Source organism: Oncorhynchus mykiss, chromosome 10 (assembly GCF_013265735.2).
Source record: "Oncorhynchus mykiss isolate Arlee chromosome 10, USDA_OmykA_1.1, whole genome shotgun sequence".
NCBI classification, from domain to species: Eukaryota; Metazoa; Chordata; class Actinopteri; order Salmoniformes; family Salmonidae; genus Oncorhynchus; species Oncorhynchus mykiss.
Window position 1 is genome coordinate 33,938,377 of NC_048574.1, and position 22,775 is coordinate 33,961,151.

At 41.1% G+C, this 22,775-nt stretch overlaps 1 protein-coding gene across 1 annotated transcript in view; it reads right to left on the reverse strand.

The window, feature by feature from the left end:
- Nucleotides 1-1,058: 1,058 nt before the first annotated feature.
- The window catches only part of LOC110533687 (calmodulin regulator protein PCP4), a 33,855-nt gene continuing 12,138 nt past the window's right edge, over nucleotides 1,059-22,775 (reverse strand). Inside the window, exons 2-3 of the mRNA XM_021618135.2 lie at nucleotides 10,784-10,832; nucleotides 1,059-2,235 (exon numbers count right to left, since the gene is read on the reverse strand). Of these exons, the coding sequence (XP_021473810.1) occupies nucleotides 2,096-2,235; nucleotides 10,784-10,832 (189 nt within the window). The 3' untranslated portion in view covers nucleotides 1,059-2,095. The remainder of the gene's footprint in view (nucleotides 2,236-10,783; nucleotides 10,833-22,775) is intronic.

Below are 22,775 nucleotides of genomic sequence, written 5' to 3' on the forward strand. Positions count from 1 at the left end.
GGCCTTGGTCAGGGAGGTGACCAAGAACCCGATGATCACTCTAACAGAGCTCCAGAGTTCCTCTGTGGAAATGGGAGAACCTTCCAGAAGGACAACCAGCTCTGCAGTACTCCACCAATCAGGCCAATATGGTAGAGCGACCAGACGGAAGCCACTCCTCAGTAATTAGCACATGACAGCCCGTTTGGAGTTTGCGAAAAGGACCAGGATCGAGGGAAGATGAACGGCGCAAAGTACAGAGAGATCTTTGATGAAAACCTGCTCCAGAGCACTCAGGACCTCAAACTGGGGTGAAGGTTCACCTTCCAACAGGACAACAACCCTAAGCACACAGTGAAGACAACGTAGGAATGGCTTTGGGACAAGTCTCTGAATGTCCTTGAGTGACCCAGCCAGAGCCCAGACTTGAAGCCGATCTAACATCTCTGGAGAGACCTGAAAATGGCTGTGCAGCGACGCTCCCCATCCAACCTGACAGAGATTGAGAGGATCTGCAGAGAATGGGAGAAACTCCCCAAATACAGGTGTGCCAATCTTGTAGCGTCATACCAAAGAACACTCAAGGCTGTAATCGCTGCCAAATGTGCTTCAACAAAGTACCGAGTAAAGGGTCTGAATACTTACATAAATGTGATATTTAAGTTTATATTATATTATTTATTTTCTTTGCAATAATTTCTAAAAATCTGTTTTTGTTTTGTTTTAATGGGGTATTGTGTCTGGATTGGAAAAAAATGATTTAATCATTTTTAGAATAAGGCTGTAACGTAACAAAATGCGGAACAAGTGATGGGGTGTGAATACTTTCCAAATGCTCTGTATATAGTGTACTTTAAAAGTAATTTTAATTTATGTAAGGTTATAAATCATTTAAAACATGCATCTCATCTTATATTATCTTATCTTACCATAAGGACATATTGAAAATCCTTTATTCTACAACCGAGTGATCCCAAAAACTGCCAGACACCACATAATCAAACATAAAAATAATTCATAACATGTCAATATGGGACCATAAACAAACACAATATTAAGAAATAACTTCTGACACAATGTTTACCTCTTTGGGATATTTATTAAGTATATATTATTTGAAGGTGTCTACTGAAGGATGATGGTATTGTACCGTATATTCTACTCATTTGGTTTTGAGCAATGACTTCAAAGGAAACAATGGGGATTTAAATCACAAGATCAATAGAAACACAATCAAAACCAACAAATGTAAAAAATAAAAGTCAAAACCAGAAGAAAAATACTTTTTCTATTGACGTTGATGTTAAAGGGAAGCAAGGAAGAAAGAAAATATCCACAATTTTCACATGAATAATGGAATAAGCCCTAGATTTAGTTGCCAAGTTGCAGAGAGATATCAGAGACATTGGAAATAAAATTAGACCCATTGATTCAATTCTAAATGCTTCAGTCATAAGGTATGAAAGACAATTGGCACGGCGCTAGCTGGGAGGGATCAAACAAAACAAGCTGCATTGCCTGGAAACACTCCACAGTGAGAGGTAAACACCATTAACAAACCTCCTAGGAAAATAAAATCTTTCGATTTATGATGCCATAGCTGAAAAGAATGCCAATGCAATCATGACTGGAATCTGACGATCAATCATCACAAATACATGTTCCTCCTGAGGGAGATAAAACCCTAGTTCCAGTTCCTTAATTGCTTTACGAGCGAACCTACTTATTAAGCAGTTTTTTACTGTTCAAATGTGTATGTTATAGCATACATGACATGAGACATGAGAGTACTACTAAGGGTTTGGACTGCTACAGCAACTGGACAATATAGAGAGTATAACATTATCAATAAAACACAAAAAAAGCAAAATCATAGGAAAGATCAAGATATATCCATAACTTAATCATCATTTATGGACACAGCAATGAATAATAAGTTACACATAATAATTTCACAAAGATATCAGTGATCCCTTGATTCTTTAACTCCAAACCCTCCCTCCAGCCGTTGAGTCCATAACAGTGTGGTTTGATTGACATGCAAGACCAAGCCCCCAATTGGTGCAGTCCCAGCTTATAGGAGGAGACAGAGCTGCCTGGCCCTGTCCTGCCCACTCTAGGACTTCACTTCCTGCTTCTTCTTGCTCTGGAACTTCCTGAACTGTGATTGGATCGCCACAGCAGCCTTCTCCGTCTCAGGGGCCTTCATGTCGATGTCCGCAAAGTCCTCCTCAGGAGCATCCTTCTTGGAGTCATCTGTAGGAAGGGAGGAGAGATGGTGAGAGACTACGACAGAAAATCAATCCAAATAAAATTGTATTGTCACATGCTCCGAATACAACAGGTGTAAACCTTACCGTGAAATGCTTACTTACAAGCCCTTAATCAACAATGCAGTTCAAGAAACAGAGTTAAGAAAAGATTTACTAGAGAAACTAAAGTAAAAAAAAAAAATGAACACAAGAAAATTACATAACAATAATGAAGCTATATATAGGGGGTACCGGTACTGAGACAATGTGCGGGGGTACAAGTTAGTCGAGGTAATTTGTATAGTGACAATGTATAGATAATGAACAGCAGTGTAAAAACAAGGAGGGGGGGTCAATGTAAATATTCTGGGTAGCCATTTGATTAATTGTTCAGCAGTCTTATGGCTTGGGGGTAGAAGCTGTTAAGGAGCCTTTTGGTATTAGACTTGGTGCTCTGGTACCGCTTGCCGTGCGGTAACAGAGAGAACAGTCAAAGACTTAGGTGACTGGAGTCTTTGACAATTTTTTGGGCCTTCCTCTGACACCGCCTAGTATATAGGTCCTGGATGTCAGGAAGCTTGGCAGCAGTGATGTACTGGGCCGTACGCACTACCCTCTGTAGCGCCTTACAGTCAGATGCCGAGCAGTTAACATACCAGGCAGTGTGGAACCGGCCAGGATGCTTTCGATGGTGCAGCTGTAGAACTTTGAGGATATGGGGACCCATGCCACATCTTGCGGGGGAAAATGTGTTATTGTGCCCTCTTCACAACTGTCCTGCTGTACTTGGACCAAGACAGTTTGTTGGTGATGTGGACATCAAGAATCTTGAAACTCTCGACCCGCTCCACTTCAGCCCCGTCGATGTTAATGGGGGCCTGTTTGGCCCTCCTTTTCCAATAGTCCATGATCAGCTCCTTTGTCTTGCTCACATTGAGGGAGAGGTTGTTGTCCTGGCACCACACTGCCAGGTCTCTGACCTCCTCCCTATAGGCTGTCTCATCATTGTCGTTGGTTAGGCCTACCACTGTTGTGTCATCAGCAAACTTAATTATGGTGTTGGAGTCGTGCTTGGCCACGCAGTCGTGGGTGAACAGGGAGAACAGGAGGGTATTTTTAATTATTTATTTCACCTTTATTTAACCAGGTAGGCCAGTTGAGAACAAGTTCTCATTTACAACTGCGACCTGGCCAAGATAAAGCAAAGCAGTGCAACACGGACAACAAAACAGAGTTACACATCGAATAAACAAACGTACAGTCAATACACAATAGAAAAGTCTATATACAGTGTGTGCAAAGGAAGTGAGATTAGGGAGGTAAACCGCCGTACTCAGATTATTGCATGGTTTGCTTTTTCCGTAAAGTTTTTTAAAAATCTGACACAGCGGTTGCATTAAGGAGAAGTATATCTTTAATTCTGTGAATAACAGTTGTATCTTTTATCAATGTTTATTATGAGTGTTTCTGTCAATTGATGTGGCTCTCTGCAAAATCACCGGATGTTTTGGAAGCAAAACATTACTGCGCCAATGTAAACTGAGATTTTTGGATATAAATATGCACTTTATCGAACAAAACATACATGTATTGTGTAACATGATGTCCTATGAGTGTCATCTGATGAAGATCAAAGGTTAGTGATTAATTTGATCTATATTTCTGTGACTCCTCTCTTTGGCTGGAAAAAATGGCTGTGTGTGTTTATGTTAGGTCAGAGCCAAGTCACAAAATCATACGTGTGCTTTCGCTGTAAAGCCTTTTTGAAATCGGACACGATGGGTAGATTAACAAGAAATGTTTCATTTGGTGTATTGCACTTGTTAATGTATGAAAGTTACATATTTCTAAAAAATATTTTTGAATTTTGCGCACTGCCTTTTCAGCGGAATGTTGTCGAGGGGTGCAGCTAGCCATAAGAAGTTAACACAGTGTCCAAAGAAGGGCCAGAAGTATACAGAATGGTGTTGTCTGCGTAGAGGTGGATCAGAGAATCACCAGCAGCAAGAGCGACATCATTGATGTATACAGAGAAAAAGTGTCGGCCAGAGAATTGAACCCTGTGTCACCCCCATAGAGACTGCCAGAGGTCCGGACAACAGGCCCTCCGATTTGACACACTGAACTCTGTCTGAGAAGTAGTTGGTGAACCAGGCGAGGCAGTCATTTGACAAACCAAGGCTGTTGAGTCTGCCGATAAGAATGCTGTGATTGTCTGAGTCGAAAGCCTTGGCCAGGTCAATGAATACGGCTGCACAGTATTGTCGATGGCGGTTATGATATCGTTTAGGAATAAGCACCCCTGAGGGGCCCCAGTGTTGAAGATCAGCGTGGCAGATGTGTTGTTGCCTACCCTTACCACCTGTGGATGGCCCATCAGGAAGTCCAGGATCCAGATGCAGAGGGAGGTGTTTAGTCCCAGGGCCCCACATCTGACGAGCGTCAGAGCCAGTGTTGTAGGATTCAATCTTAGTCTAGTATTGACGATGTTCCTGTTTGATGGTTTTTCTGAAGGCATAGTGGGCAGCTCTAGCCTTGAGCTCGGTGTGGATGTTGCCTGTAATTCATGGCTTCTGGTTGGGAAATGTACGTACGGTCACTGTGGGGATGACGTCGTCGATGCACTTGATGAAGCCAGTGACTGAGGTGGTACACTCCTCAATGCCATTGGATGAATCACGGAACATATTCCAGTCTGTGCTAGCAAAACAGCCTTGTAGGGTAGCATCCGTAATGAGCGAGTCACTGGTACTTCCTGCTTTTGTTTTTGCTTGTAAGCAAGAATCAGAAGAATAGAATAGAAGGTTAGAATTGTCTCATTTAGGGCGAGGGAGAGCTTTGTATGCGTCTCTGTGTGTGGAGTAAAGGTGGTCTAGAGGTTTTTTTTACTCTGACATGCTGGTAGAAATAAGGTAAAACGAATTTAAGTTTGCCTGCATTAAAGTCCCCAGCCACTAGGAGCACCGCTTTTGGTCTTAGTGCCAGCATTGGTTTGTGGTGGTAAATAGACTGCTATGAATAATATACAGTAGATGAGAACTGTCTTGGTAGATAGTGTGGTCTATAGCTTATCATGAGGTATTCTACCTCAGGCGAGCAATACCTCAAGACTTCTTTAATATTAGACATCGCACACCAGCAGTTATTGACAAATAGACACACACCCCCGTCCCTCGTCTTACCAGACGTAGCTGATCTGTCCAGCCAATGCACGGAGAAGTCAGCCAGCCCTATATTGTCCATGTCGTCGTTCAGCCACGTTTCGTTGAAACATAAGATATTACAGTTTTTAATGTCCCGTTGGTAGGATAGTCTTAATCGTAGATAGTCCAGTTTTCCCCCAATGATTGCACGTTGGCCAATAATACGGAGGGTAGGGGTGGTTTACCTAATCCTCAGTGAATTCTTACAAGGCACCCTGACCTCCTCCCCCTTTTGGGCCTTGTCTCGACAAGGCAGTATATCCTTCTCGTTTTTACTCCGTTTTTTTACTCAAAGAAAAAAACTTTGTCCAGTTCGACTTGACTAATTGCTGTTCTAATGTCCAGAAGCGCTTTTCGGTCAAAAGACACAGTAGCAGCAACAATATGTACAAAATGAGTTTTCAAACAATGCGAAAAAAACAAACACAATAGGACAGTTGGTAAGGAGCCCGTAAATCAGCAGCCTTCCCCTCCGGCACCATTATAGCGTAGAGCAACTGGGGAGTCAAACTGAATGGGTGTGTCTACCACAATTGGGGTCACTCCATTTCATCCTTGCATCATTTTTTTTTTTTTTTACAGTTTTCAATTCATGAATTGACTGAAATGTTTTTATAAATGGAATTAACCTCACCTCTGGCGTGCATTATTAGTCTTCCTAGGAAAGAAACTGAAGACCTGTATCACCAACACTAAGAATCAGTATCACCAACAGTATTCTGCTGCCTCCCTTAGAACAATGTGGATTATCCCAAGATGCCTGCCTGCTTTTTCTTCAGATTGTCTCTTTTATTTCAGCAGGGTTTAACCTTGGTCTTTTGTTAACGGCTTTAGAACGTGTCTTACTCTATAGAAATGAGTTTGATTTGAATTCATTTCAATAGATTATGTTTAAGAAGCAACCTTTTACGAACGTATACACAGGGCAGGGGGCATTACAACAACAAAGACTTTAAATCAGGGGATAAACTGTCAAATATGAGGTAAGGCAAGCCATTCTAATCTCTCATACATATACTGTACATGCTGTCAAGTCCTCTATTTATCCAGGAGGATTTAATTGTCTAACTCCCCTTTCATTATTCATGCATTGCCCCTTTTAATTCAGAAGACAAAATACATGTACAGTAATGATGTCACGTCCTGACCTTAAAGATCCTTTTTATTCTCTATTTTGGTTAGGTCGGGGTGTGACTAGGGTGGGTAGTCTAGTTTTTTTATTTCTATGTTGGCCTGGTATGGTTCCCAATCAGAGGCAGCTGTCTATCATTGTCTCTGATTGGGGATCATATTTAGGCAGCCTTTTCCCACTGTTTTTTTGTGGGATCTTGTTTTTGTGTAGTGCCTGTGAACACTGCATTTACTTCACGTTTCGTTTGTTCTGAATTGTTTTTGGTGAGTTTCATTTAATAAAACATGTGGAACTCTATGCATGCTGCGCCTTGGTCCATTTATTCCAACGATCGTGACAAATGAGTATACATCAGAATATAAAATTGTTAATTTACTTACAAAGGTAATGATAAACGTTTCTTTAATAAACAGATAATCATACCCAAAATGCCAGCAAAGACGAAGTGGGTTCAGGTCAGTCCCCATGCTAGATACAGAATTGGATTTGTGATGTGACTGTGTGACCTAACAAGCAATAGTGGGTCCAATTTCAGTGATATGGGTTCAATTACCAGGTCTGACTCCAACATCAGAAGGATGCAATAGTTTACAGGTAATTAAAAAAAATAATAATAGTAATGCAAGAAAAATGGTATACTGGTATAGGATTTTAATTTAACCAGTATTGTAGCAGCAAAATAATCTGCAGCAACATGATTTGAACATTTAGTCCATAATATTGCTTGATCGGTGGTTAAGCTAATAGCTGGCCAAAATTAGGCTACATGAAAAGTGCAAAACTGTTACTATAACCGTGTGGTTTTCAGTGAATCTATGCATATCATGAAGCTCATCTGTATTTCCTGCGGCACAGGAAAATACTCAGCAACAAAAGTGTGATCGAATTAAGAGCCCACATCTGTATGTCATTCTCCATTCACATGCATCTACTATGTGTTTTTTATACCGAAAGATCCATTCCTTTACAAGACATCACACATGCCATATGCACTTGACATTGACCATAGTTGTGAATGTACCAACATACAAAATGTGAACGCATACAAAGTGGACAACATACATTTAGGTTTAGATGGAATTTCTTGATGACCTTCGAAGACAAAAATAATGTAATGGAAATAAATGTATCCCTGTCTGGCTCCTGACCTATTTAGTGTGTTTATATGCTGTTTAATATGACATGTAGCCTATTTGAAAAGATGTGCGCTTCTTACATTCACCTTTTCATGTTTATTATAATACTTTTCATTTGATTTCAATACTTCAAAAGCAAATGGGAGGTCCAGGCAGTCACAAAAAGATATGGGTGTTGGTAAAATTGTGATTTTAATGAATGGAGTGAATTTGGAGAGGCAGTTTTTTCCCCAGTGAGCAAGGAAAATCACCTACCAAATTGCAGATTGTTGAGTTGCAGCGGTCAGTGAAAAGCAGTTAAATATGCCTATCCAATATTTCAACATACAATTGTAGGAAAAGCATAGTTTAGAAAGCAAATGGCTATTGCTGAAAAGAGAAGACAAACGACTCTAATCTGTCTCTAGTTATCAAAATTCTCAACTCCCAATTGAGCGAACAGTAGCCTATCTTATAGAGTGGTGAGGAGGAGGAGTCTTCCGTGTCTGAAATAGACCTCACCATTCATTTTATGGATTCAGGTTCACTCAAACATGGTTTTAAGCGTTGTTTTACTGTTGACAGTTACAGCTGATTTCAGGATTGTATATATCGATTCGCTCTCCTTAAATATTTATCTTTGTTTCATGTAGTTATACAATCATGTAACTAAGAAATTCACTGGAAAGAAAACAGAAAATGATTGATTGATTTGTTGAATAGTCATGACTGGTTTGAGCTATCTGTCACGTCGTAACACAACGGTGGCGAAGGATATCATTGCTACTTAACACAGATTCAAGTTCAGTTTTGAGATTCATTGGCTTAGGGTTACCTGGAAGCTTCTGACTGGTCTTGGAAATGTGACCTCTCCCCGCTTGGCTCGATGGGATATGTAGTGATATTGCCAACACAGCCAGATATGTACACAGTCTTGTACCCTTAACCTTTTTTTAAATTGACTATCATATTTGTTTATTAAAGCTGACTTTATTAGTAAAATTAGTAGTTCAAGAATGTCACAAGTTAATTGACACGAGAAAACAGCAACTCTACAGAGCGCCAATGGCTACAATGAATGGCAGCGTTCCTCCTCGTCACCAGCGGAGCGCATCGGCCATATCCCCAGTGAGTGCGCGTCCTTGGATCAGTACCACTGGAAAGTTTTTTGGGGTGACAATAATTTCCTCCTCCAGGCTAGATGGACTCCCTCCACAATTGGCCCAGGTTTGGCCGGGGTAGGCAGTCATTGTAAATAATAATTTGTTCTTAACTGACTTGCCTAGTTAAACAAAAATAATGATGGATGTCATATTGTACAATTTGTGTCTCGCCTTTTCGTAATTCATTTTTACTGATTTGTTTCCCACTGGGCACAGACGTCAAGTCAACGACTATTCCATGTTGGTTCAACGTAATTTCCTTGAAATTACGTTGATTCAACCAGTGTGTGCCCAGTGGGTTGTCAGTGTCAGCAGCGTAGGCTTCTAATTTGTATCATATTAAAAAAGATGTTGCTTATGTCTCCAGTCATATAGCCTAAAATGGATGTCGGCATTTGAAGTCGTCCCTGTTGTGACTTGATAGCGTGTATTATGCATCCATTTCACGCTGCAGTGTATGCACCATTACACAAGTAAATTAGTCAATTTATGATGAAGATAAGTAGTGGTTGACATTGTATATGCTGTTCCACACACTTTTAAACCTAATATTGCTATGAAAATTGATGGCTGGAGTCATTATTGCTATTTTTTTTTCTTGTTTGTTTTCACTGTTTTGTTTGACTTGTGTAGAAATGCAGTAAATGAGCTTCAATCCTTGGAATTCACACCCCACTTTGCCATACCCTAGGTTTAGCTGAACTGATGCCACTGGTTGGAGCTGGTGACTGAGATGCATGCTGCTCAGGGACACTGGGACAATGATTGATGAAGGTCTAGTCTCAGAACACCTAGGGGAGATCATTCAGTATAGAGGGGTATAGCTGCAATCCAGACTACATGAAATCCTCACTACCACGTATATAATCCATCAAGTTTGATGTAACTTGCATTGGACTACAATAAAACATTGTCAATGTAATTCCCTATGGTAAATGTGTTCTCTCAACTGAAATGTAGGCATTGAAATATGACCATAGTGGGACAATTCTAGTTGCTCAGGTTACTAAAACATTTAAACAGTTAAAGCAAAGAAAGTAGAACTTGACAAATGCCAAATAAATGTACTCAATCAAAGTCACACATTCAATCGACTACAACTATGGTAACTGGATAGATTATTCAATCATTAAAGACACTTTTGGCACAGCTGATGGATAGTATGTATGGGACTTCACATACAGTTTATACATTTCTTTGGAGTTTTTCAACCCTATACTCCTATCAGAAAGTTATATATAATATATATGACTAAAATAATCACATTTATCTAATCTACATTATTGTAAACTTAAACTTCAGAGGTAATGAGAAAAATTTAAGTTATTTGGTCCAAAATCTATTTGAAGTGTGACTTTCAATTCAATTTCTCATCTAGTCACATTTGCTTTACCCGGATAGCTGAATTCTACATTTAATGTCATTTCTGGATATCAGAGTATCCTACCAAGTATCCTGCAAGCCTAATTGTGCTGTCTCTAACTCCAGGGATTTGAATGACATTATCATGACAACAATACCATGCCCTAGTTTTGAAAGTAATTATTTCTGTGAATCCCAGGCTTGAATGTGCCCAAGGTAGATCAAAAGACTATTTATTATTTAATCATGGCGTCTTTTCTTTCATTAAAAAACACAAAAGAGATCTAGTCAAGACATTATCTGTCAAGTTCTGAGACATCTCTGTTTCTCAGTTTTTGGACATTAAGTTCTCCATGAGTAGAAGTGGAGACGGTGGACTCTCACTCAATGTGTTCTATGACTCTCACTCTATGTGTTCATATGTACCAACATGGATGGAGTTTTCAGTCATGAATTTCACAAGACAATTTTTGAAAGCAGGACAGTAGTTATACAGTACAGTAGGTCTACGTGATGTATGGTTGTACAGTATGTTGTGTATTTTGTAATATTTGTCCTATATAAATCCTTTACCTACCTTGTCCAGAAGGTTTGCTGTTTCCACTCATGGCTCCAGATCCTGGTCTCTGCAAAGAAAGATAAAGAAAGGGATCAATATTCCTCCTTCAATATTTTACATCAAGGGCAAAACTTTGAAGTAGACCAGTAGCCAGAAGGTAGCTGGTTCAAAAGTGGGAATTAAACACATACATGCATACATGTGTGAGCTTCAACTACCGTATATGAGAAAGAGTGTGTTCTACAGTAGCAGCTGAGCAGCAGATACTTCTGCTCTGTGGAGGAACACCCTCCCCATCCTGCACATCACTACCTGAATTATTAATCCATGGCTTTCAATGAATTTCAAACACAGCAGCTCAGCTTTGATGTTAGGCAGGCTGCTGAGAAGAGAAAACAACAAAAATGTCCTCAGTTCTCGTATAGAAGCCAGAGGAAGGAAAACTCATTTCGAGGCTTTGCCATCTGTCTCACTGTTAGTGTGGGGAAAAAAATCACAAAGATTCACTGGGGTGTTGAGATAGCTTCCTTGTTGGGTCTCATCTGTCTGTGTTATATTCTGTCACATGTTCTGAGAATGATACTGTGGCTCACCATAGGCTACTACCACCCTATGGTGATGCTACTAACACCCCCCTACTCTCTCAATCTCTTGTCCTTTCCCCCTCACTCCATTTCTACCTCTGTTTTCCTCTCCCCCTCTTTCTCTCTCCACTTTTCCATCTTATAGTCTCTTCCTGTCTGTAACACGAGCTGCTCAGTTTTGAAAGATATCGCGAATAACTGCAAAAATGTTGCTCAGGCTCTCCACTTTCTGGAGGACCGAGTTTTGAAATCAGTGGAATGCCCAGTGGAAGCAGAGTATGATAGCTACGGAGAAAATTCAGACATTTGATTGCAAATGCTAAGGGAGTCAAAAAGAGAACACAGGCTGTTGTATAAAACACCTGTCTCCGGATTACATCTTCAAACTATGGACAACCATGGCATCCATGACAGAGAGGGAGAAGGGTTCATCCATGTATATGGGTAAGAGAGCCTAGCTAAGAGAGTCTAAGTACATTTTCAGATGTTATACGTTTCCAATTTAGTCAGAAAGTCGTTATCATTGCAAGTTAAAGCATACTATTAGCTAGCTAACGTTACGTCTATGATATGTAGTAATATTATTCATATAATATTGTTGCTAAGGCTCTGCACTTTCTGGAGGACCGAGTTTTGAAATCAGTGGAATGCCCAGTGCATTTGCATTCCTATGTATAGCCTAATGTTATCTAGCTAGCTAACATTGAACCTATTTGGTTAGTTTTAACTACATGTAGATTCATGCAGGGTAGTAACGTTATGAGTTGGGATTATGGTTCATTGTTTAGCTAGCTACATGTCTAAACAAAAGACTCCACTATGCAAGTAATCATTTCACTGTACCGTTTACACCTTCTGTATCCTGTGCATGTGACAAATAAACGTTGATTTTATTTAATATAGTGTGTGTTTACCAGAGACGGTAATGTGAAGAACAACACCAAAGTCAAATTAGGATATGACGTTAGGCCAACGAGACACTGTCCAAGTTCTCCAGTAGAATGCCCTGCCTTTATTTAGTCACACGCAGAACCAATTAGCTCGCCAATCAATTGTAAATAAGGTTCTTGTTGTGAGTTTATTTAAGTTAAGACGTTGTCAGCTATATGATATGGTAATTATTTGAAATGGCTAGCCAACTAACTTAACGTTAGCTAGCTAGCTAACAAGCTAGCATTTACCCAAAACATTGTTTAGAAAGTTGCTTTGCTAGATTGAAAAATGTCTAAATTCGTTTATTGGTGTTAAAATAGACCAGTTATGCTACTTTGGACCAACAAGCTGCTGATTTTTATATTTATACTTTTTCATAAAGTATAAATACGACAATAGAATGTTCATGATGTCACTGCAACAACTGTCTACAGATATGTCGATAGACGTAGTATAAACCAGCCTTTAGTCTTAATCTTTGGTTGTTTAGTACACTACAGTACTCACTGTTTAGCACATGACCTCACATGTGAATCATTAAAGAGATGGGTGGGGCTATGGCTTAAGTGGATATGAACCATGATAAATGGGTGTAGCCAAAGAAGAGCTCTCCAGTAGGTGTGCCAAATCATTCAAGGGCCATTTTCTCAAAAGCGGGGTAGCAAATTTATCAACTTTCAAAGCAGAATTACTTTCCCATTGTCTCCTCAACTGTAGTGTATGATACAGTTGAAGGTGGAAGTTTACATACACATAGGTTGGAGTCATTAAAACTTGTTTTTCAACCACTCCACAAATTTCTTGTTAACAAACTATACTTTTGGCAAGTCGGTTAGGACATCTTCTTTGTGCATTACACAAGTCATTTTTCCAACAATTGCTAACAACAGACAGATTTCACTTAATCACAATTCCAGTGGGTCAGAAGTTTACATAAACCAAGTTGAATGTGCCTCTAAACAGCTTGGAAAATTCCAGAAAATTATGCCATGGCTTTAGAAGCTTCTGATAGGCTAATTGACATTATTTGAGTCAATTGGAGGTGTACCTGTTGATGTATTTCAAGGCCTACCTTCAAACTCAGTGCTTCTTTGCTTGACATCATGGGAAAATCTAAAGAAATCAGCCAAGACCCAAAAACAAAATTGTAGAGATCCACAAGTCTGGTTCATCCTTGGGAGCAAAATCCAAATGCCTGAAGGTACCACGTTCATCTGTACAATCAACAGTACGCAAGTATAAACACCATGGGACCATGCAGCCGTCCTACCGCTCAGGAAGGAGACGCGTTCTGTCTCCTAGAGATGAACGTACTTTGGTGCGAGAACTGCAAATCAATCCCAGAACAACAGCAAAGGACCTTGTGAAGATGCTGGAGGAAACAGGTACAAAGGTATCTATATTAACAGTACAACGAGTCCTATATCGACATAACCTGAAAGGCTGCTCAGCAAGGAAGAAGCCACTACTCCAAAACAGCCATAAAAAAAGCCAGACTACGGTTTGCAACTGCACATGGGGACAAAGATGGTAGATTTAGGAGAAATCCCCTCTGGTCTGATGAAACAAAAATAGAACTGTTTGGCCATAATGATCATCGTTATGTTTGGAGGAAAAAGGGGGAGGCTTGCAAGCCGAAGAACACCATCCCAACCGTGAAGCACGGGGGTGGCAGCATCATGTTGTGGGGGTGCTTTGCTGCAGGAGGGACTGGTGCACTTCACAAAATAGATGGCATCATGAGGAGGGGAAAATATGTGGATGTATTGAAGCAACATCTCAAGACATCAGTCAGGAAGTTAAAGCTTGGTCGCAAATGGGTCTTCCAAATGGACAATGACCCCAAGCGTACTTCCAAAGTTGTGGCAAAAAGCATAACAAAGTCAAGTTATTGGCGTGGCATTCACAAAGCCCTGACCTCAATCCTATAAAAAATGTGTGGGTAGAACTGAAAAAGGGTGTGCGAGCAATGAGGCCTTCAAACCTGACTCAGTTACACCAGCTCTGTCAGGAAGAACGGGCCAAAATTCACCCAACTTATTGTGGGAAGCTTGTGGAAGGCTACCTGAAACCTTTGACCCAAGTTAAACCATTTAAAGGCAATGCTACCAAATACTAATTGAGTGAATGTAAACTTCTGACCCACTGGGAATGTGATGAAAGAAATAAATGCTGAAATAAATCATTCTCTCTTCAAATATTCTTGACATTTCACATTCTTAAAATAAAGTGGTGATCCTAACTGATTTTTACTAGGATTAAATGTCAGGAATTATGAAAAACTGAGTTTAAATGTATTTGGCTAAGGTGTATGTAACTTCTGACTTCAACTGTATATCATTTTCTAGCTCTGAGTCTGTACTTTTATCCAATGTAAAAAACACAATTTCAAGTTTTGCTACACAAGACCGAATCGAGCCGGTCAGTCACATTTCACAACTGGAGAGGGGAGGATGCTTTTATTGCTTTTTCCACTGTGCTGTTGTGATTTACAGTAGAGCTGCTCAACAGAGTGGTTACAGAGGTTAATGAAGAAACAGTCATCGCTATCTAATCTGCTTTAATCCTGTTGTTGCTCATTGTCATTGCTGACCCTGTAATAGTTTGTTTGTTTTCTCTTTAATCACACGCAACCAGCGGCCAACAGATGTTATAGGGAGCGGCTGTGATGAAAACAATAAAGGATGGTTTCTCTTACTCTACATCAGTTTGAGGTGAATCCCGGATTCAGGATTGCATCAGCTCTTTGAGCATGCCCCAATCTCTACTCCCTCCCTCCCTCCCATCCCTCCCTCCCTCCCTCCCATCCTTCCCCCTCCCTCCCTCCCATCCCTCCCATCCCTCCCTCCCTCCTCCCCCTCTATCTGCCTGGATACGGTTAGAACTTACATAACCAGGCTGGTCATAATGTTCAGGAGGATTACTCTGAACAGACTGGCACATTTTCCCCACATTATTCCTCTTTCTTCTATATTTATTTATCTCCAGTGAGGCTCTTATCTCTCTCTCTTTCAGCTCTATTTTTGTTAAACAGCGCCTAATAAGTGTAAAAAAATATATTCTTAAAAAATGTGCATTTAGATGCCATGACTGAATTTCAAATGAAACATTTGTCACGGCCCCTTGATTTTCACATTCTCTTCTTTCACTTCGGCTTAGCTCCTTGATGATTATTGTTCCCTCACTCATGCCAGCTTTTGTCAAAGTCCTGCCAGCAACATCATCAACAAACCATTCAAATCCTCATTATGTATTCTATGTAGTACATAATTATGGATCACATACTCATTGTGTTGTGGCGGCTTTCCACACATTACCATTTCATTATACCAAACACAGGCGCAACGAAGTGTGGGCCGCTGTCAGATGAAGTGATGAGTGTCACTCTGTTGTCCAGAATAAATAGGGTTACATGTGGGGCGCAGTCCCTATCTGAGCCACTCTACTACTGTAGGGGTAAATACTGGATTCTGTACCAGGAACCACTACAATCCCTTTAAGTGGGCACACAACAAAATACATCCTCATACACCCTCTGACTTCTTTTCCCTGTTTTTTTCCCCTCGCAGGTCTTGTCCTGGAGGCAGAACTGAGTGTTTTCCCCTTTAATCTCACAAAACGTTAGGCATGATGCAAGATAGCTAGCTAAGTTAACTAGCAAACAGTAAGGATAAACAATAATACAACCATTTACTGTTGTAAATCTCTGAAACTGGTTTTACAATAAGAAATATTTGCCTAAGCATGTCTGATAGACATGGCTGCAGGTCAATATTGTCTGCCTACCTGCAAACCATTTGTACAGTCTGGTCACTGTGCAAAGTTTGAATGTCATATTTCATTCTTTCAGGCTAGATACTGTGAATGTAATCTCTGTGCCTGTGCATATGCATGCATGTTCATCTAGTCTACCCTAATGTTGATGTTATGCTGGCACAGTTCAACTGTTTTCCAAACTGTACAATAGAGTATCATTGTTTATTGTCTTACAGAAAATACAAAGTGCCTGGGCTTCTTCCTGGAGTGGATTCTAGATACAAAAACAGAATTCCATTGCTTGCGTGTGTCATTGTAGCAGAACTGTATCCCTCTCGAAGGATTATACATTATGCTCGATTTCAAGCAGATGACTCATGAGGCGCTGAATGGCAGTTTGATCATGACAACACTCCCCCCACAGATATACAAATATTCCTTGAATTTACTGTATGTTTCTTTGGAATGGCCATTTCATAATGACCACCTCTCCCATCATCTGCGGATCACCAGTTATTTTAGCAACAGATTGTTACACCAGATAATGTCATTTAACCATATTTAACGTATCCATTACTGGCAGTTACAGGATAGGTACTGTTTGGTGTAACACAGAGAATTTGACCAACCTTAGTGATGCCTTCTTCGTCCTCGATTCAGGGAAACAGGAGTCTCATAAAATGTCTGTGTCCAGTTGCAGGGGGTCCGTTTGAATTTAGAAAAAGCTCCATTATTAAAATAAAACCTTTTTTGGTTCATAAAGTTATCCAACAATATATGTGCCGCCATTGTGTCTATTTGAAGTCTTCTCACTCATTGATCGAGACAGGTATCTGTCATCATGACATGCAGCACTTTGGGTTAGACACCGACCTGTCTCAATCAATGAGAGAAGACTTGAAATAGACAAGATGTTGGCAAAAATCTTTGGGTAAATCACATTATCTGGTGTAACAATATGTAGCTTCAGTTCTCAGCACTTGTGTGTCTCTACACCAGAGACACACTCAGACACTGAACTACACTGTTCATCCCCAAAAAATGGTATGCTACTTTTACCATATAACATTTTTAATGCTAACTCAAGTTCTCTTGAGTTAGCATTAAATAGTGTACACTTCCCTGTATTTTAGAATTTTACAAATAAACAAACATTCTTTGGCTATCTGAATGTCTAGCATCTGTTTTATGCTACAGAGCCCTGTACAGCTTATATAAATATATTCAGTGTATCCATAAAGGCAGACAATTTTCAAAGATTGATAGGAAATATCCATATTTATTTTATGGTGGTTATAAATCAGGGCTCTCCAACCCTGTTCCTGTAGGTTCACTCCAACCCTAATCTAGCACACCTGATTCTAATTATTAGCTGGATAATAAACTGAACCAGGTTAGTTACAACTGCGATTGGAGCGAAAACCTACAAGAGTGTAGCTCTCCAGGAACCGGGTTAGAGACCCCTGTTCTACCACAGGAGGTTGGTGGCACCTTAATTGAGGAGGACGGGCTTGTGGTAATGGCTGGAGTGGAATTGTATCAAATACATCAAACACATGGTTTCCATGTGCTGATGTGCAAGCTAGCTAACGTTAGGTTACCTCTAATCTTCTGTTTTGTTGTGAAGGAAACAAATCGATGGTATCGCATCACGAAATGGATTGCCCATCAGTTCAGCCTGAAAATCCCTCTAATCTTTGGTCACTGCATCATTCTTGATAGCCCAAGCCACCAGCAGAGTTGGGGTGAATCTCTGGTAGGTAGAACGGTGAAAGGTAATACATTTTTGCGCATGTTTGTAATTAGCCCAAGCCAGGAACAGAACACCACATGGACAAGATGACAAAAATTACAGAAGAAAACAAACCTTTTCAAAAAAAAATTATCTCGAGAAGTTCAGAGATTACTATGTGTTGGTCGTTCTAAGTAAAGAACTCTGACACTATGAATGCCAGACTTTGCTGTTCACTATGAGCAGACGAATACACAGGGAGGTGAAACATCCCGATTCTAGCAGTGAAATTAAAATGTGCGAGTTCTAACTTGTGGTTTGGATAATTCTGATGTTTATGATAAAAATGTAATGTTAATATAGTATTGACTATATGCCGTGGCAGAACCAGGGTAAATTCCCATTTAACATAACAACCTGGTCAGTTGGGCTCTTTTGTGTTTGTTTCTTTGTTGTACCTCTGTGAATTGGCATCATTAGTCCATCAATAAAGGAGGCATGAGAAAAGAGACTGGCAGCCTGAACTTGTAAGCAGGAAAACGTTTTGTGACATGTTCCATCAAAGTGGAGAGAAAGCAGGGGATCCTGAATGTTTGGTTCTTCAGGGTTTGGTAAGACAAACTGCCTTTTCTTTTTGTGTGAAAATCGTGCAAAATAGCAGCTTTTGCATTTTCTAGCCAAGAATCAAATAACCACACAAATGAATTTGTGACTGGCAAGAGTCTCAGCACAATACAAGAGGAGACATTGACACGATCCTTACAAACATTTGAGTGCTATTAGCATTTTGTCTCATGGGGGAGGGCTTAAATTAAAATGCATGCACTGGCAGTTTGGTACTGAGGAGAGACTAGCACCTGAAACCCTGTCCCTGGTAGACCCAGCATCCACACACACACACCCTCCACTGCTCTTCGTCTCCTATCTGCTCTCCTCTCCTCCTATTTTGTCCCTCTACTCCTCCACCCTCCCTCCTCTCACCTCCACTGTGTTTAACTGCATTAACCAACATACCTATCATAAAGAATGACCTTGTCTCCACCTCATCTCATCTTCACTGATAGAGATGTTCATGACATGAAAGCCTAGGACACAGAGAGTCATGACTGGAGGATCCCCCGTCAGATTAATGAATGAAAGGTGCTACGGTGAAACACTTAGGAATACAGCACCAAGAGCCAGTCTAACAAAGCTTTTACACTGCGACACCTTTTGCACATTAAAATGAGAGGACAAATAAAGGTTAAAAGAAGGGGTAGAAAAGGATAAATAGTTAGAGCATGTTTTACTGTATCTACTCTACACTTTTCCCTGTCGCATAAACTTGGTATATGAATACATTCAGTTGTAAGCACACAGCCCTTTTCTTTCCCTATGTGGTCCTAAAAATATTAAATATCAACACTCAGCATCCCTGAAAGGTAGCGGAGCAGAGTAGGGGTGAGGGGGCAGATTAAAAATATTTTAAAAACAACCAAAACAACAGATTCTCCTTCTGGGCCACCAAGCAGCACAGCACAGCCATTTCCAGAAATGCCACTCATTAGGAGTAGGACATAGAAGAAAGATGAACAACAACAGCAGCCATAGTCCACTGAGTCCAACGCATAGAGTCTTTCACTGATACTCAGGCTGTAACATGGCCAGTTAAACTGTGAGTGGGCACAGTAACTGCAGGAAGTGAAAAGATAATGAGTCCATGGCATTCATTCAGTTCAGTCAATTCCCAGCTGACAGGCATTATGGGCACAGCTTGGACTGAGGGGCTGCTTGTCACGTCACGCTCCCCCCAGAGAAGACAAGATGTTTGCCTGCTCCCAGCCCCATATGTTGGAGCTGGAGAGGGAGATTAACTAATGGGACGACGGTGATGATGGTGATAGTAGTAATGATGTTTTCAGCACATAAGGGTTGTTTTTCCTTACATGGTTTAGTCATAGGCTATAGTAAGCACACAGCTCTCACAGCTGGTAGATAACACAGCATAAAGAAAGAGCTGTGGTTCTGGTGTGTCAGTAATCCCCCTGGGCATGCCTAGCCCAGTCTGGTCCTATATCCCCATGTAAAGCTTGGCACACACAACAGCGCAGTGCGTTTAACCTGGTGCCATCCAGAGGTCTGCACTCAGCACTCCACAGCCCTTCAGCCTGACTCTTCAGCCTGTATGCCTGCCTGGCATTGCCACCCAAAGTCACGCCAACCTGTGTCCTCTACTCATTGCATTTTAGTTTGAGAGTTTATTTAAAAAATTGCTTTGTTGATTTTTAAACCACTACATGGCCTGGTACCCGAACACATGTCTGATAGGCTTTTAAGGTATGTGCCCAGTCGTTCCCTCAGATCTTCTGGCACTGATCTTTAAGTCGTTCTAAATGTCAGAACTAGTCAGAACCAAAACTTTTGGTGAGGCTGCCTTAAGATCCCGGACTGCATCTTTAGTTAATGTATTAATCTCATCTCTCATGATTAAACTGAGTCAGATCTCTGCTATAGTCTAAACATAGATCAGATCATCACTTACTCTTCGATGATAAAGACATGTCCTGTATGTTCAAGCATTAATATAATTTATATAAAGCACGCTCTCACATCCCACAGTGATGTGATCAAAGGATGCCGTGGTAGTATTGGGGGGTTGAATTAGCCAAATAAATAAATGATATATCCTTGTAGCCATTTCTAGGGCTATTTTGGGGGTTTCTGTGAGCTTGGTCTCTCCAGAGGGGCTCCACACGGCACTGAGTGTCTATTAACTATTCAACAAGGAGGAGAGGAGGCGACGCTAGGCGAACTAGGCCACAGACAACAATGTCGGCAACTCAGCCCCAACCAACACGTTACAAAGCCTCAGCAACCCCAGTGTGGTGGGAAGTGCAGGGGAAGGGACTCAGGAGGTCAAAGGGATAGGAAAGAGGTGGGAGCAGAAGGGAAGCATGGTGCTGGAAGGATGGAACCAGCTGCTGAGACAGTGTCACTGGGTGACTCAGACACTGGACCATAACAGCTATAGTTCGGTTGTGTAGCCAGACACGTTCACTCAAGCTTAGTGGGTTTTCTGCTGTCTAGCCCCCATTGTGATTTGGTACTATACATGAACACTGAAATAGTATCCACCTAAGTGTTGTGTGCTCACCTAAGCTTATCTACAATGCATTCGGAAAGTATTCAGACCCCTTGAACTTTTTCACATTTTGCTACGTTACAGCCTTATTCTAAAATTGATTAAATAATTTTTACCCCTCAAACAATCTACACACAATACCCAATAATGACAAAGCAAAAACAGATTAAAAAACATGTTTGTGCATTTATTACAAATAAAAAAACTTATATCACATTTACATACGTTTTCAGATTCTTTACTGAGTACTTTGTTGAAGCACCATTAGCAGCGATTACAGCCTCAAGTCTTCTTGGGTATGATGCTATAAGCTTGGCACACCTGTATTTGGGGAGTTTCTCCAATTCTTCTCTGCAGATCCTCTCAATCTCTGTCAGGTTGCATGGGGAGCGTGGCTGCACAGCTATTTTCAGGTCAGCGATGTTCTATAGGTTCAAGTCTGGGTTCTGGCTTAGGGTCGCTGTCCTGTTGGAATGTGAACCTCCACTCCAGTCTAAGGTTCTGAGCGCTCTGGAGCAGGTTTTCATCAAGGATCTCTCTGTACTTTGCGCCGTTCATCTTTCCCTCGATCCTGACTAGTCTCCCAGTCCCTGTCGTTGAAAAACATCCCCATAGCATGATGCTGCACCACCACCATCCACTGTAGGGATGGTGCCAGGTTTCCTCCAGTTTGTCATTCAGGCCAAGTTCAATCTTTTAATTATTATTTTTTTTTTTGCCCTTTTTCTCCCCAATTTTGTGGTATCCAATTGTTGTAGTAGCTACTATCTTGTCTCATTGCTACAACTCCCGTACGGGCTCGGGAGAGACGAAGGTTGAATGTCATGCGTCCTCCGATACACAACCCAACCAGCCATACTGCTTCTTAACACAGCGCGCATCCAACCCGGAAGCCAGCCGTGCTACACCGTGCACCTGGCAACCTTGGCTAGCGCGCACTGCGCCCGGCCCACCACAGGAGTCGCTGGTGCGCGATGAGACAAGGAGATCCCTACCGACCAATCCCTCCCTAACCCGGACGACGCTAGGCCAATTGTGCGTCTCCCCACGCACGGTTACGACAGAGCCTGGGCGCGAACCCAGGGACTCTGATGGCACAGCTGGCGCTGCAGTACAGCACCCTTAACCACTGTGCCACCCGTGAGGCCTCCAAGTTCAATCTTCAGGCCAAGTTCAATCTTGGTTTCATCAGACCAGAGAATTTTGTTTCTCATGGTCAGAGTCCTTTAGGTGCCTTTTTGGCAAACTCCAAGAGGGCTGTCATATGCATTTTACTGGCCACTCTACCATAAAGGCCTGATTGGTGGAGTGCTGCTGAGATGGTTGTCCTTCTGGAAAGTTTTCTCATCTCCACAGAGGAACTCTGGAGCACTGTCAGAGTGACCATCAGATTCTAGGTCACCTCCCTGACCAAGAATCCCTTCTCCCCTGATTTCTCAGTTTGGCTGAGTCTTGGTGGTTCCAAACTTCTTCCATTTAAGAATGATGAAGGCCACTGTGTTCTTGAGGACCTTCAATGCTGCAGAAATGTTTTGGTACCCTTCCCCAAATCTGTGCCTTGACATAATCCTGTCTCAGAGCTCTAAAGACAATTCCTTCGCTCATGACATGGTTTTTGCTCTGACATGCGCTGTCAACTGTGGGACCATATATAGACAGGTGTGTGCCTCTCCAAATCATGTTCAATCAATTTAATTTACCACAGGTGGACTCCAATCAAGTTGTAGAAACATTTCAAAGATGATCAATGGAAAGAGGATGCACCTGTGCCCAATTTCAAGTCTCATAGCAAAGGGTTTGAATACTTATGTATAAGGTATCCTTTTTTTTTTTTTTATACATTTCAACAATTTCAAAAAACTTGATTTTGAGGCTGTAACGTAA